Here is a 17,728-nt window from a genome sequence, read left to right on the forward strand (position 1 = left end):
AGACATAGTTTGAAATATGTTATTTAAATTGGTATTTTCATTTTTTTCTTGAAATTTTTTCACTCCCAACTAATATTCCTTCACAGGTTGATGATATTTTGGGAGAAGGTAGTGATGATAGTGACAGTGAAAAAAAGAAAACAGAAGAAGAAAAGCAAGAACCACATAGTACTACAAACGAGACTCTAAATTTAAAAGTAGAAGAAAGACCGGTATCAACATCATCAAGTGAAAGAAGTTTGACAGGCAGTATACCCAGGTATGTATTAATATTCTTAAATGAATCATTCACCTTAGGTTTCTGGGTTTTAAATACAGAAAACAACTGGTTGCCAGTAGCTCATTAAAACATGGGTATTTGTGTGCCTGTGTATATTGAAGAACAGCTAGTAATTGACTTATAACCATTTGTTTGGTGACAGTTTAAAGTTACAATGGTGCTGACTTACTGATGAGGACCAGTGACTGACAACTGGTCCTCACACTTACAAGGCATCACAGCATCCCCCTGGTCACAAGATCAAAATTCAGGCACTTGACAGTAGGGGTGTATTTGTGATACATGCAATGTCGTGGAGTCACATGATCACCATTTGTGATTTTCCTACTGGCTTCCCACAAGCAAAGTCAATGGGAGAAGCCAGGTTCGCTTAACATCCATGTGATTCACTTGATTGGGGTGATTCGCCTAACAATTGCAGCCAAAAAGGTCATAAAATTGGACATGACCCACTTAATAACTGCCTCACTTAGCAAAGCAAGTTCTTGTCCCAATTGTGGTTGTAGGCTGAAGACTACCTCTTAACACATTTTTGAAGGGTAAGCTATCTGAAATATGAGCAGCTTGTTAGGGAATTCCTAAAATATCAGCCTGCTTTTCATTCTTCTTGAAATCCTGTACCCATCTAAATGTTTATTACAAAATACCCTATAGAACAAAGGGGGGGGGGTTAAGCAACCAAATTTGTTTCATTGAATTGATGTTAAAACTAACCATACTTTCATGATATACTTTGCTATTATACTTTAATAATTAATGTTTTCTGATTCTTCATAACCTGATTGACATCTGTAATCATGCTCTTGATTGCTTAGCATTTTCTCCAAAGACTTGTTTCCTAACAGTATGTTTCCAAAATATTTTAAGATTTAGCTTCATTATTAGTGTTGTTTTGTTCTCCAGTGAATTGTATTTAGTCCTATTACCATTGTGTTCTCCATCAGGGGTCTCTTTCTGGGAATGTAAATAGAATCATTAGATTGCACAAATCGTCTTCACCACTGCAAAAGGATTAGTATTCTTAGTATTAGGCTACAAATTGGTGTGCATAATGAGAGATTGAAGTCTGATAAAAACAGAAAATTGTCTCACAAAAACAGAATGTAAATTTTCCATACAATATGATTGAGGAACAGTTTGTTAAGTACTATCTGTGCTGGCAGCAACTAATGCATTTAAAAGATCTTTGTCAAAGAAATGGGTGAAAAAGGCAGACACATAGGATTATCTTATTTGTTCTCTGGCAAGAGGCTTTCCTTGAACCTACTACTGGATGTACCTATTTTTATTTATTTTATTTTACTTGATATAATTTAAGAGACTTCCCAGCTCCAGATGATTCAATAATTCATCTTGCAGGGGCTCAACCACCATTCTTCCCCCAGGCCTGAGTGAACAGCCAGATTTTCACTGACTTTCCAAAGGTCATCAGGGAGGGAAGCTATATGGAACCTGGGCAGGGATGCTGCCCTAGAAGCCAAGTGCAACAGCTGAGAACATAAATGCTCACATTTCCAACATAAATTTGAAGTGCCTTCATACATTCTAGACAATTATTCTGGTGATAGATCCCAATGATGCATCTTTTTATAATGTTTATAAACATCCTTTCTATTATTAGCCTTATGGCAGGAATTCTGTATTGGGTGCCTACCTATCTCTTATTAACTGGACAAAATTGTTTGTTCAGGCGTTCATTAGGTTTTGATCCAGCAATCTCAATCACCTCCAGTTTTGTATGAATAAAGAAATGGATTCTAGCAGTTCATTATTTCCAGCTGTGTCTTTAGAAAAAGTGGTCACCACCAGCTCTTCCATGATAAATGTCTGGTTAAGTTGCCACTGTTTCCTGCAAAACCTGACCTTGAAGAGGTATCAAATTCTGTTCATCAGAGGCAAACAGGACAGCTTGTTTAGAAGTAGAGAGAGGCCAATGAATTATCATTAGATATTACCAGGCAAAGCCCGGTAGCAGGAGTAGATACAAATTTGCCAAGTACAATACTAATTTAATATTCACTGTCAGAGAATACTCCATTAAAAGCAATTATAGGAGTTCCATAAAGATAGATGAATTTTTTTTCCAGGAGCTGTTTGTATTATATGAAAAGCACAACGCAAATTTTCTGAAGTATATTCAAGGAAAAAAATTTCTATCAACTGCCAGCTTTTTTTTCACTCCAGTGGACTATCTAATTGGCACAGCTGTTATTTGGATTAATTATATTTCCAGAAACTATAAAGTGATAGAAGGTGCCAGTAGGCATGTATTAAGATAATCCTGGGATATTGACAGAAAATGTGCTATGATGAGGAGCCTGCAGAAAACCTTAAATAAAATATTCTCAGAAGTCAGCAGTGCTAGAGCTCTTATTGCTATTTAGGAAACCAGATCAGAATCAGTTTTTTAATTTATATTTAGATTAACCGCTAATTCACAGTAATTAAAAATCAAATTTAAATCGGTTGAGATGGATAAGTAAATTTTGAAAATAATTATTTCCAGAAGGTATATTTCCAAAAGGCTATTCTTTACTTAAAAATCTGGCTAAATTCAAGGATTTTTGGAACTGCTGGCTTAAAAGATTTTTAAAAGTCATCTGATTGAGCACTTTGGATTATGACTGTAACAAATGTACAGGAGAACTTCCTTTAACTGCCATGTCAAGGTATTTTTACTGTCATGTTATATATGAGCTCAGTAGCAATGTATATTATTCCCATGGTTCTGCCATCTTCTTTGTTTTTCTTTGCTGTGACTAAAACTGAGACGGCTCTTTATACTGAATTTATTCTTCCTTTAAAAATAAATGGAATACAGATATGTGAAAAAGTACACCCTATGTACTTTTTTAAACGTGGGTAAATCAATATTTTATCTTCATTCAAACAGTATATTAATATAAAGGTGATGTAATTCCAACAAAAAGCTATGAAAAAATGAACTTGTAATCATTTATTTAACTAAACCTTCATATGTATTCCATTTCCTTCTCTGGAAAATTGAAGTTCACCCTTGTTTCACCTGGTATTGCCCGTTTGGCAAGAACAATCTCATTGTTACGTATAAGGTTCACTTTTGGTTGAGCCTCAATCTCATGACAGTTGGTCTCATGTTANACCTAAGGAGGATTTTATTTAGGGACGATTTTAAGTATAATTTTAATTGGAACACAGCTTCGAATATTTGGTTTTAATTTGGTTTTAGAGGGGTTTTTATTTTTATTGATATGTATATCTGTTTTAATATGCTGTGCACCGCCCTGAGTCCTGCGGGAGAAGGGCGGTATAGAAATTAAAATAATAATAATAATAAAAACACATTTTTGAAGGGTAAGCTATCTGAAATATGAGCAGCTTGTTAGGGAATTCCTAAAATATCAGCCTGCTTTTCATTCTTCTTGAAATCCTGTACCCATCTAAATGTTTATTACAAAATACCCTATAGAACAAAGGGGGGGGGGTGGTTAAGCAACCAAATTTGTTTCATTGAATTGATGTTAAAACTAACCATACTTTCATGATATACTTTGCTATTATACTTTAATAATTAATGTTTTCTGATTCTTCATAACCTGATTGACATCTGTAATCATGCTCTTGATTGCTTAGCATTTTCTCCAAAGACTTGTTTCCTAACAGTATGTTTCCAAAATATTTAAAGATTTAGCTTCATTATTAATGTTGTTTTGTTCTCCAATGAATTGTATTTAGTCCTATTACCATTGTGTTCTCTATCAAGGGTCTCTTTCTGGGAATGTAAATAGAATCATTAGATTGCACAAATCGTCTTCACCACTGCAAAAGGATTAGTATTCTTAGTATAAGGCTACAAATTGGTGTGCATAATGAGAGATTGAAGTCTGATAAAAACAGAAAATTGTCTCATAAAAACAGAATGTAAATTTTCCGTACAATATGATTGAGGAACAGTTTGTTAAGTACTATCTGTGCTGGCAGCAACTAATGCATTTAAAAGATCTTTGTCAAAGAAATGGGTGAAAAAGGCAGACACATAGGATTATGTTATTTCTTCTGTGGCAAGAGGCTTTCCTTGAACCTACTACTGGATGTACCTATTTTTATTTATTTTATTTTACTTGATATAATTTAAGAGACTTCCCAGCTCCAGATGATTCAATAATTCATCTTGCAGGGGCTCAACCACCATTCTTGCCCCAGGCCTGAGTGAACAGCCAGATTTCCACTGACTTTCCAAAGGTCATCAGGGAGGGAAGCTGTATGGAACCTGGGCAGGGATGCTGCCCTAGAGGCCAAGTGCTACAGCTGAGAACATAAATGTTTTCCAGCAGAACAATTTAATAACTTCATCAAATTTGCCGTCAGTTCACTTTACTTTCTATTGCTTGAAAGTTTTCACAGATCTAAGAAAGTCATAGAATACTAGCTTGTAAATGAGACTGATATAGTTTACTGAGCATCAGGCTTCAGAGTCTGAAACACGTGATCTCTAATTTAAAAAAAGTACTCATAAATTGCTGTTCTATATTCTGCAAAATAATAAATCCTATAATTATATAACAGGTAGACATATTGTCAAAGGATTAAATGAAAACCTAAAGTATTACAGACATTTTATAGAAATCATAGAATCAGATACTTGTTAATGTGGCAAACCTTTTAGAGACCGAGTGCCCAAAAACTGGCCCCGCCCCTGCTCCACCCCCTGCCCCGCCCCCACCCTGCCTGCCCACGGGGCCACTCACCACCTCCAGGGCCCACCGCAGATCGCCCAGGCAGCCCAGCAGCGCCATGGCCATGCCCTCTGCCCGTGCCCCGCAGCATCGTGCGCGATGGGGCATGAGGGCAGAGTCTTGTCTATGCTGCCTGGCTGCCATGTCCTTGGCTGCACTGCTCCATGTGGGCCACACTCGGGGGTGACTCTCCTCTGGGGGGATGCTGGTGAGGGGGTCGTGGGGGGAGGCAAGGCTGGGGCAACGGCATATGTGTCCACAGAGAGGGCTCCGAGTGCCGCCTCTGGCACGCGTGCCATAGGTTCGCCACCACTGACCTAGTCTAATAAAAGTAAAGATAAAAATAATCACATTTGATGATGACTATTTCTCATATTCTATCTCATCCCAGATCTATAAATATTATACCAATATATTTTCTTCAAAGTGTTGCTAATAACTGATATATAACATTGAATTTTAGTGCATACTTCTGTTTAATCAGGTTTCTGTCTTGATGATGTCTTCCCAACTCCTTTCTTCTATTTTTTGATAATTTAATTTTTAAAAAAAATTAAACAAGGAAGATAGAAACTAATACGTACTAATATAAAGTAAGAAAAGGAAAAGAAAGAAATCAAAGAAAAAAGCTAAAAGAGCAAGAAAGGACAACAAAGAAAAATAGAAAAGAAAGAAAAAAATACAAAGTGGCTTCTGATCTGCTTTACAGCAGTTACAAGTACAATTATAAATTTACCTCATAAGTTCACTTTTTCTGTTTTATGCAAAAAGTCCATAAGGAGTTTCCAATAGCAATAAACATAGCCTTTTCTCTGTCACAAAAGAGTCAATTTAGCCATCTCAGCAACTTACATATCTTCACCAAATATTCCTTCATTGTGGCTAGCACCGAATCTTATCTTCTTAGTGCAAATGATAATCTCACTGCAGTTTGACACAATAACAAGGTTCATGATTTTTTTTTCTATCAATTGCAAAAGAAACCAAACCCCAAAACACCTCTGGTCTCAATTGTATATTAATCTTTTAAATTCTCTGAATCAGTGTTTGTATGTTAATTTAAAATTTTCTTGCTTGTTTACATATCCATGTAAAGCATAATAAAATGTCCTTTCTTGCTCACATTTCCAACGTAAATTTGAAGTGCCTTCATACATTCTAGAAAATTATTCTGGTGATACATCCCAATGATGCATCTTTTTATAATGTTTGTAAACATCCTTTCTATTATTAGCCTTATGGCAGGAATTCTGTATTGGGTGCCTACCTATCTCCTATTAACTGGACAAAATTGTTTGTTCAGGCGTTCATTAGGTTTTGATCCAGCAATCTCAATCACCTCCAGTTTTGTATCAATAAAGAAACGGATTCTAGCAGTTCATTATTTCCAGCTGTGTCTTTAGAAAAAATGGTCGCCACCAGCTCTTCCATGATAAATGTCTGGTTAAGTTGCCACTGTTTCCTGCAAAACCTGACCTTGAAGAGGTATCAAATTCTGTTCATCAGAGGCAAACAGGACAGCTTGTTTAGAAGTAGAGAGAGGCCAATGAATTATCATTAGATAGTACCAGGCAAAGCCCGGTAGTAGGAGTAGATACAAATTTGCCAAGTACAATACTAATTTTATATTCACTGTCAGAGAATACTCCATTAAAAGCAATTATAGGAGTTCCATAAAGATAGATGAAGATTTTTTTTTCCAGGAGCTGTTTGTATTATATGAAAAGCACAATGCAAATTTTCTGAAGTATATTCAAGGAAAAAAATTTCTATCAACTGCCAGCTTGTGTTTCACGCCAGTGGACTATCTAATTGGCACAGCTGTTATTTGGATTAATTATATTTCCAGAAACTATAAAGTGATAGAAGGTGCCAGTAGGCATGTATTAAGATAATCCTGGGATATTGACAGAAAATGTGCTATGATGAGGAGCCTGCAGAAAACCTTAAATAAAATATTCTCAGAAGTCAGCAGTGCTAGAGCTCTTATTGCTATTTAGGAAACCAGATCAGAATCAGTTTTTTAATTTATATTTAGATTAACCGCTAATTCACAGTAATTAAAAATCAAATTTAAATCGGTTGAGATGGATAAATAAATTTTGAAAATAATTATTTCCAAAAGTTATATTTCAAAAAGGCTATTCTTTACTTAAAAGTATGGCATTAAAAATCTGGCTATGTTCAAGGATTTTTGGAACTGCTGGCTTAAAAGATTTTTAAAAGTCATCTGATTGAGCACTTTGGATTATGACTGTAACAAATGTACAGGAGAACTTCCTTTAACTGCCATGTCAATGTATTTTTACTGTCATGTTATATATGAGCTCAGTAGCAATGTATATTATTCCCATGGTTCTGCCATCTTCTTTGTTTTTCTTTGCTGTGACTAAAACTGAGATGGCTCTTTATACTGAATTTATTCTTCCTTTAAAAATAAATGGAATACAGATATGTGAAAAAGTACACCCTATGTACTTTTTTTAAACGTGGGCAAATCAATATTTTATCTTCATTCAAACAGTATATTAATATAAAGGTGATGTAATTCAACAAAAAGCTATGAAAAAATGAACTTGTAATCATTTATTTAACTAAACCTTCATATGTATTCCATTTCCTTCTCTGGAAAATTGAAGTTCACCCTTGTTTCACCTGGTATTGCCCGTTTGGCAAGAACAATCTCATTGTTACGTATAAGGTTCACTTTTGGTTGAGCCTCAATCTCATGACAGTTGGTCTCATGTTATCCTGAAGCACCCTATGATACCAGGAAGAATTCATTATGGATTCTGTGATGGCCAAGACCCAGGCCCTGATGCAGCAAAGCAGCCCTAAACCATAACATTTTCATCTCTGTGCTTTACAGATAGTATAGTTTGTCCTGGTGAAATGCTGTCTTTGGTTTTCACCAAACAGAACTTCTGGTACTGTGGCCAAATAATGCTTCATCAGTCCAGAGCACATAGTTCCAGAAATTCTGGTCTTTGGCAAACATTAATCTTGCTCTGGTTTAAAGAGAAAATTTTCCAGCACATCTCTCATGTAGATCTATTTTATGCAGCTTCTTTCTAATGGTAGTCTCATGATCTTCTGTACAGTGGAATGATTGATATGCAATCTTTTTGAATCCCTTCCCAAACTCATAGACATCTATAACCTTCTTTCTGAAAGCCTCAAAGAACTCTTTTGATCTAAGAATAGTGGTACAAAACACTTCCACAACAAGAGCAAATCAAACTAAATGTTCAAGATTTCAGTCACACAGGTTCCTTCTAGAGCAGGGGTGTCAAACTGCCGGCCCATGGGCCAGACGCATCATCCGGAAGCCGCGCCCACCCCATTGCCAGCAATGGCAAAACTGTACCGATATGTTGTGCGACGTCATGTGACGTCGCGAGTTTGACATGTCTGTTCTAGAGCCTTTCAAATGAAGTAACCATTTGCACCTGATCTGGTATACCAGATTCTAAGGTGGAGTATTGAGAGTAGTGAAAAATGTAGAAGTTTGTACTTAATTAACATTAAGTTTATACTTAATTTTTGTACGCACAAAATTCATATTTTTTATTCAAATCAGAGTGGACTACAAAATGTAAATAGTGCATCATGTTTATTATATTCCCATTTATCAATATTATTAAAATAAATATTAAATTGAATTGAAAAAGTACAAAGTTTCACTTACTGACTGCCTCATTTAGTAACTATTCAAAGTTATGACAGCGCTGAAAAAATAAGATACCCACATTTAATGATATTTGCAGTGTCCCACAATCATGTGATCACCGTTACAATCAGTACTCTTTGTTCTGTGCCTAACATACTGTTTTTTCCATCTTGCAGAGTGGAGAGATTGGAGAGGAAGGATTACAGGAGAATAAGCACCACCACATTCCTTTTGATGTGTATTCCTCATTGTGTTCCTGCATACTCTTTTGTAATCCCTTCGTCACCAATGCTCTAATTTATTGTAATTCAATATAATTGAATTGTAATTGTAATCCAAACAGAGCTGCTGGTTTCATTTGTAGTCACTAAATGACGACTTCCTGTTAAAAAAAATCAAAAATGCCTTTTCACATTTATTTGTAACATTTATTGGCCGTGCACCTTACCCCAGAGTAACTCTAGGTGGCTTACAATCTTAAAAAGATAAAAAATACCATATTTTCCGGCATATAAGACAACTGGGCGTATAAGACGACCCCCAACTTTTCCAGTTAAAATATAGAGTTTGAGCGAGAGAGAGGGGGGAGAGAAAACTTGATGAGTAATATGCCAAACCACATGTGTAAAGGAATAAAATAGAATACCCGTATTTTCTGGCATATAAGACGACTGGGCGTATAAGACGACCCCCAACTTTTGAGAAGATTTTCAGGGTTTAGAAAGTCATCTTATATGCCGGAAAATACGGTATATAAAATCTAAAAGATATAAATGAAAGACATCTAAATCTATATTACACAGTAATTGCAATTAGGATACATAATCTTACTTTTTTATTGTTGCATTCATATGCCACTTTTTAGAGTTCAAGGTGAAATACATGGGAATATCCTGATAGCAATAAAATTTTTGTGATGGGCCATGGCTTCAAATACATCTCGGTAGTTGACTAGGGACTTGAACCTGTGCTTTTAAGCCAAGCATCTTAACCACTAATCTACATATACATATTCTCAAATACGTTGAAATATAATGTATGTGCTTTGATACAGATTACACATATTCACATAGATAATACAATTTAGTCAGGTGTTTTTGTTAAAAAACATAATGGAAAATCTCTTAGTACAGTAAACTTAAAGAGTATCATAGTGCCTGTTTCTGATCTTGTGTCTGTGAATTTTTAGCAGAAGTATTACAGGTGAAATGCATTGTGATAATATGTCAAATTCTAATTGTTCTCTTTGAGGAGAAGATTAATAAGGATTTTTGTCTGGTATGCACACCTGAGCCATCTAAAATTACTGTCCTTACCCAAGCTATATTTGTCTTATTAAAGTATTTTCAGGTGAATCATGGGAAAGTAGGAGAGGGAGGTGGGTGTTCCAAAGCAGGGATCCAAGTATTCAGGAAATCTTAGTGCATTTTTACTTTCTTACACATTCTAACAACACTGTTGAGCTTGTCTTAAAATATAAATAATGTTTTGGGGACAATTCATCAGAAGCAGTACTGTATAATATTGAAGTCAATGTCAAGTGTTTGATGTTAAAGCATAGAAAGCTTTCATACTTGTTAAAAAAAGAAATTCTGGTTTTAAAATTAGCATAAATAGCGTATAGCAAAATTTTTCATGCTACAGAAGTGGTTTGTTTATTTGATTGTCTGTTTTTAATTCTCGGAACCCTGATAACGAAGCAAAGCTCTTGTGATTAAAAAATTGGCTCATTCAGCTGAACTTTTGTTTTCCTCTTTTCTTTTCTTTTTTTTTGGGGGGGGGTCTTAGTTTCTCACAGAACCCTGCCAGGTTCTCAGAAAACCCAAATGTTCTGTAGAACAGTTTGAAAAACTGTAAGGTACAATCAACAAAATGTTGAACAAATCAGAAACAAACATAGATCCTTGCTCATAGAGTCATTCTGTGATGGAAATGAGCAGTTCCTGTATAGGATAAATAAAATAAATATTCTGGGGTTTTGTTATTTCACTAATGGATTTTAAAAGTGCCATTCAGGTTTCCAGGTACACACACTTTCATAATTAAAAGGCATTGGTTTCTATTGAACAATTTTTAACATTTTTCTGTTCATCTTACATCAAGCCTACCCTGTTGCTCCTAAAGCATTTTTGAAGTTGGGAGTTTCCTTCTGCAAAAGGGAGAGATTGAGAGCCATTCCTGAAGGCAACTGAGCTCCCACTTTCTCTTCTAGGCACTTTAATCTTCCTAAGCAAGGCAGGCACAAACCTACAATGGATATTATCATTTTCCCTACTACTCGTTTGAGATTTCAGGGGAAGATGTTGTATTCAACATCCAAAGGCCTATTGCTGCAGTAACATGCAATGTCTGATAGCACTGGACTTGGCTCAGTTGATCAAAATTCTTATAGATTATAGTTGGGTTTTAATCATAATCATTGTCTGTGTCCATACTGCAGGGGTCACAAGCGAAAGCTAGCTGACGATGATGTTGCCAGTGAATCAAGTAAAGGATCAAGCAATGAAGATGAGGAGGGTAGCAGCTCAGAGGCAGATGAAATGGCAGCAGCACTGGAAGCCGAACTGAATGATTTTATGTAACTGAATGTATGCAGGAGTGAGCTTGTTATTTGAGCTTTTTGCAACCACTCAAGATTTGAATGGGCAGGTATTTCCCATCACCTCCAAAAAAAAAAGGTGTATATTTTGCAAATCGCATAGGAGGTGTAATGCATTATTTTGCGAGGTCTGAAATAGATGTTTTTAAGATGCTTACTAAAAGAATGTATACTTTTTTTAAAAGGAAAAGTATTAAAGAGGGATTCAGTGTGATATGCCAAAGACATAAGTTCTGTAAAACCTCCTTATACAATGGTGCAAAATTTTGAACTGAAAGATTTTTTTTTTAATTGTCATGATGGCTTTGGGAACCAAGCTTCAAAAGAAAAGATCTAAGGAATGTATTGCTAAGGAACATATTGCATGATTGAGCTAAACGGATAGATGGGATGATTTCCTTCATTGTGAAATGTTATGGAATAAAAAAGTTTTTTTTAAAAAAAGGAACATTTTATATTTGTATAGGAACTAAGAAGGCTATATCCAAGCTTTATGAATTCTGCACTTCATGTACCCACCGCTTGCTTCTAAGAGAAATGTAATAATTGACTTTCATGTTTTGTTACTTTATGGATTAGTTGTATTCTTTTAAGATTCCATTTAAATTTTAACCTCTATAATTGCAGTTTAAACACGGGCTATGCTGTGTATTACTGTACTGCCATTTTAAAAATCTTTTATTTTCTGCTGTATTTGAAGGGAATGGCTGCAAGCTAATTCTAGATAGTATTTTATTTCTTTGAAAGAAGAGATGTAAAGTTTTTTGTACATTCTATTTCATATTTGATCTACAAAACAGATTCTTTTCATTTAATAAAAGACATTTTATAAGCTGTGGTTCCAAGTCATGAATTGAAATGTTAATTTCCTAAGATGTATCTTTTCCAAGACTAGATGTAATGAATTTTTAACTTTATTTTGAATGAAATCAAAGCATGTGTGGTAGAATTTTTCTCATTCTTGCTATCTAATCCATTGTGTTAGGTTAGCTAATTGCTGACTAGGAATGCTTATAAATCAGTTCAGACATAAGAGTTTTTTATGTGTTTGAATAGATGCTTTATTTTGAGTCATTATTTTTCAAAAATACTTGTTGAGAAGAGGTTTTTAATTTTTAATAAAACTAAAACATCAACAATAAATATCTTTGAATGATATGGTTAGGAATTAATTTATAATTTAATTGTGCTTTCAAACAAGTAAATTTATCTAAGTGGAATGTTGGCTGTAATCCACAATCTTGCATCCTACAGATCCATTTCAGTTGAACCTGTTTGTTATATCCCCTTGAATAATACCATACACTTTGTTGATGTTCTGTCCAAGAGAGAGAAAAAAGAAAGATCTAACATAATACATAGTTAGTATGTATTAGTAAGTAATTCTTTTTAAAGTATCTTTCTGGTTGAATAGATTGATATAAAATGTACTAATGTCTATACAGCAAATGCATTTTGTTGGCAAGGCAACTACGCATGCTGCTTAGTAGTAAAATTGATCTTGATTTTAAGTGAGCTAAAATTTCTTCCTTTAGTTGTAGTTAAAAAGTGGGATGTCAGCACCAATGCTATGATCACTGCATGCAATGTCCTAAAATTTTCTTTATGAACTGATAAATGATACTATTCACTAGGAGCAACAGAATAACCAAGTTGGAAGGGACCTTAGAGATCTTCTAGTCCAACCCCTTGTTCTAAATATTTGTATTTGCTTTGCCACATAATATGTAATATATCTGGAAATCTTTCTTGTTTGAATTTGCTTAAACTTCTTTTTTGTATATATACTGTTAGTTTTGCCATTGCTGCATATTTTCCATTTGTTGCTAATCCGATATTGCTGGTACTACATCTTTACCTTTATTTTTCAATGAGGAGAGCAGTTATGGTTTTAAAAGCAGAAAAGGCAGTACTGGTGTGGAGGCGGCCTTAGAAGATATCGTGTCCAGGGCATTCCCAATCTTACCGATGCACTGGTTCAAAAAATACTTAAAGCTGCAAGTATCCTGCTCCTCTCTTAAGCACGCATACATATTACCGTCATTTCTGCACATTTCTATGTGCTATCTAAATTCAGAAAAAGGTTAAACAATATTTAAAATAATATAGGGAAGTAAACTTTACTCCAAAAGAAAGAAAAAAAGTACATTCAGCAATTAATCAATGTTCCACACAATTATTTTTATCAATACCAAGACAACAGTTTTAATCAAGAAGCTGTGATTTGAAAGTCTTGTGCTTGGATTAATTACATTGCCATAAATTTATTGTGGCAAGGTGTTACAGTTTTTGTTGGGGTTAAAACAGCAGCACCTAAAAAAATTACCGTACTACAAATTCTTTCTCTCTTCTTCCCTTCCTATTCTTGCAATTTGATGCATGATGTTTCTGGTCACAAGGAACCCAACCGTGCCATTTCTTGAAGCACAATTGTTCTACTTGTATGAAGTGTGTGTGTGTGTGTGTGTGTGTGTGTGTGTGTGTGTATGCACTATATGGTCATTCAACTAACTTGGTTTATTGTTCTGGAAAACGTGTTTGTCAGCTGGAGAGAGAAATATAGCAACCCACGCCCCAAGTGCTTATGCAGCTAAACCACTTATCTCAGCAAATACATTTTTAAAAAAAATCTTCTGCACTTCAGGTATTATTTCAGGCTGAAAATTATGTCATTTAAAGGAACTTGAAACAATCCTTCAAAGGACATGTGATAAAAGGTAGCAAAGCTAACATGGAGTTGAAATTCTTCTTTCCAAACATGATGCAAACTCTTCTCTAAAATACTTTCATTGCTTGGGGCATCTTCAGGATTTCAATGTCAAAGTGATAGCCACAAGGACACAACTTAACGCCCCCCCATCTCCCGTTAGGGTTGGGGAGCAGTGGGCATTAGAATTAACGTATGGTAGGCCTTTGTGAGATTTTTTGGGGGGAGGTGCGAAGTTGGAATTGATTGATTGACCTTTTTTCCCCAAAAAAATGTCCTTTGTTTCCCTGCACGTGGCAGCGGCGGATCGTGAAGGAGAAACGGCACGAGGCTGTGTGTCAGGGAAGCAAAGGCAATTCCTGGTGGGAGCGAGGATTTCTTTCCTTACCTGCCCCCACTTGTTCCAAGGCCGCTTTCAGCCAAGCTGTGTGCGCTCGCCAATGGCTCACCCACCCTCCCCGAGCCTCCGGCGCTCCACCTGCTGCTTTGGTCAGCCTGGCGGGTCCCACCTCGGCACCCTTCCCATGACCACCTCGGGGCTGCAGGGATTGGTATGGCACGGGAAGGGCATGCGTCCCACCTGCCACTTCACCACCCTCCCTCCCTGAACCTCCAGCATTCCACCTGCCGCTTTGGTTGGCCTGGCAGCCCCCACCTCAGCACCCTGCCCAGCACGGCTGCCCCGGGGCTGCAGGGGCTGGCTTGGCACGGGAAGGGCATTGCACCCCACCCGCCACCGCACAGAGTAAGGGTGCTGTGCCCGCCCCCGCCCAGGTGCCCTTGCCTCCCCCAAGCATTTTTTTTACTAACCTGCCTTTCAGCTGCATTGCGTTTCTCCGCTTCTCGCCCTTCGCCACGTGTTTGTGGGACTACTGGTAAAAAAAAAAAAATCATCAGACTTTCTAACTTTTTGAGATCTCGTGAGAAGTTAGAAAGTCTGATTTAACTTTTTTTTTTTTACCAGTAGTCCCACAAACACACGGCGAAGACTGAGTAGCGAACAGAGAAGCGCAATGCAACTGAAAGACAGGTTAGTAAAAAAAATGCTTGGGGGAGGTGAGGGCATCTGGGCAGGAGCGGGCGCGGCAACCTTACCCTCCGCGTCTTCAGCAGGTGCCTGGCAGGCAGAGGGAAGCAACTGGTCCGCCACTACACTCTTGCTGCCGCATTGCTTCTCCACCCCATGCACAAGCCCCGCCCCACCCCCGTGTGCTCGCGACCTACTGATGCCGGTACCGGCAAAAAGTAAGCCCTCCCCAAAAGTAAAACAGTGCTTACTTCAGAGCCCAAAAGAAAGTAAGATAGGGTCTTACTTTCGGGAAAACATGGTATATTAGTTTGCTTGTTTTGCTACTTGCATCTTATTTAACTTTAAAGTATAGAAAGCTTTATAGGGCCATAATGCCATGCATGTTTGCTATTTGAAGCAGAATAGCAGCCAGATGTGAGACCGCTGCTAAGTATCAGGGCATTTCTGCAAGAAAGAAAGGAAAAGGCAAAATCAGGCAAATCAGCCTATGCCCTCTGCAATGACACATGGAACCTCCCACATTTGAAAGCTGTGTAGACTGATTTCTCATTTCTTCATCTAGACTTATTTTTTGGCTGCTGGATGCATTAGAGAGAAATGACCAAGTACCGTAAGTCCCTATCTCTCAGGTGGCCCATTAAATGTCAGAAGGTGAGCCTTTCTCATCCTAACCTTGTCCTGCAGGGATGTGATTACATGGGGAGGGGAAGCAGCAGCCTTGAGTTCCCTGGAAGAAGAATGGAATAAAATATATATACTGTAAATAGAGTTTCAATAATATTTTCAGACAACTTATAAAAAAACATGTTAATTCACAGACTATTGTATGTGAAAGCACTAACTTGGGCCAGGCCAATTGGTCCAGATATTTGGGGCTGCACATCCTGTAAGTTCTGAGAGCATGCCTATGATTAGGAATTGTGCGAAATTATTTTTGCCCTAACTTGAGCAAACTGGTACATATTCTCAGATGTGAAGAAACAGAACGATGTATCATGACTATGTAGATATTACCTGTGTAAGATTGAGCATTAAATTTTGTAGAAGAAGGGGGGGGGGGGAGAAAGAAGAAAGAAGAGAAAAGAGAAAAGAAAAAGGAAATGGGAAAAAGGAATGGGAAAGGGGAAGAAGAAGAAGAAGAAGAAGAAGAAGAAGAAGAAGAAGAAGAAGAAGAAGAAGAAGAAGAAGAAGAAGAAGAAGAAGAAGAAGAAGAAGAAGAAGAAGAAGAAGAAGAAGAAGAAGAAGAAGAAGAAGAATTCACTACAGTTCTTAGAAAATGCAGAGCAAAATTCTTCTAAGCAATTTCTCCTCATTTTTTTATATTTTGGCTGTTTCTCATATTTTTACAGCCTTTAATGCTTGTGTTATCTTGGCAAGCTTTTTTCCCCTGAACTGAAATGAAACTGCACTGCAGATAAGGTCATGAAGTACTGAGAAGCCTGGTTTCTTTTAACTTTGAGCAGATGGCTCGACTTTAGAGGTACCAGTAACAGGATCTGGAACCTAAAGACATTTTCCAACCTGCTTTATTTTCTTTAACAGCCATCTATCATAACAAGAACCACATGCTATTAGAAAAAGGTGATAATGGCTAATAACAACACAAAGTTTATGCAGTACTGCAAAAGAGAATAATCACAGTAATGCTCTCTGAGGCCAAGCGTGTTTAGCATCCTGATAAAAGGAAGTTGATAGTCCTATAGGCCCTGGCAATGTATCACCTGGAAGCTAACAAGACTAGATAGCACTAAGAAGATATTAGCTTTCTCCATTTTTATATCAAGGCTAGACCTTGATATAAAGGCTAGACCTTCCTTTATAAATCTAGGCTGCATTTTTCATTCATTGAAATTCATAACACATTTTGAAATATAATTTTTCAGCAAGCAATGTGATAAAGAAACACAGGCAGGCCGTTCTTGAAAATTATTGTGCAGTGATTTATTTGAGAACGACGCTTATTGAAATGTCACTTTGAAGAATATCAATTATATTTTGTTCTTTTTTTCCTCCGTAGTAGAGCTTAGCGTGGGTTTACATGTAGTAGTTATTCCTCAGCTGAAGGCTACTTATTTGACTGACTTACTTGCAAAAGTTCATATAGAAAGATGCTTGAAACACTTCACCACCCTTTATATTCAGCATAGGGCGTATGGTCTAGGAAAATTATATGACACAGAACTGGATATAGCACCAAGGGTTTCTTTGCAGTTCCCAGTATATCTCCAAGCTTTTGTGAAGTTCTAATTTAAACTTTAAGTTAAAATATATCAAATTTCCTCTTCAGAAAGAGACCTGCAAATTTGTAAATCATGGTTTATGTTTGGATGTGTTGAATACTGTGGTATTCAGTAAAATATCTTTAAATAAACCACCACTTATTTTTGCACAAACCTGTTTGATTCTACTGTTGCTGAGTTCTGGGTAAATATTAGACCACAGTTTACAAATTTCCGCTATAGTCTTCCTAGGGCAGTTGATAATGAATATTTTTTCTGTAATAGTATTCTCCTTTACCAGAAATAATTCATTATACATTCCTCTATTAGAAGTCACACATCAAATCAGCGCTTTGCAGTGTTTTCCCCTCCGGGTTTTGAGGCAACATAGTTATATAGTTATATCATTATCTGATTAGTTTAATCAGTCTTTTAAATGGGCTTTTTATTTTACTTAAAATTCAGGACTCAACAAAGCATCTGGATATAGGTTCAGGGGTTGTCTTTC

The 17,728-nt window shown here is 36.6% G+C and overlaps 1 protein-coding gene across 1 annotated transcript in view; it reads left to right on the forward strand.

Annotated features, from left to right (window-relative positions):
• CTDP1 (CTD phosphatase subunit 1) overlaps positions 1-12,088 on the forward strand; it is a 41,760-nt gene extending 29,672 nt beyond the window's left edge. Inside the window, exons 12-13 of the mRNA XM_015815925.1 lie at positions 87-259; positions 11,106-12,088. Of these exons, the coding sequence (XP_015671411.1) occupies positions 87-259; positions 11,106-11,247 (315 nt within the window). The 3' untranslated portion in view covers positions 11,248-12,088. The remainder of the gene's footprint in view (positions 1-86; positions 260-11,105) is intronic.
• The last annotated feature ends 5,640 nt before the right edge of the window (positions 12,089-17,728 follow it).

Source organism: Protobothrops mucrosquamatus, unplaced genomic scaffold, assembly GCF_001527695.2.
Source record: "Protobothrops mucrosquamatus isolate PMUCROS unplaced genomic scaffold, P.Mucros_1.0 scaffold386, whole genome shotgun sequence".
In the NCBI taxonomy this organism is placed as follows: domain Eukaryota; kingdom Metazoa; phylum Chordata; class Lepidosauria; order Squamata; family Viperidae; genus Protobothrops; species Protobothrops mucrosquamatus.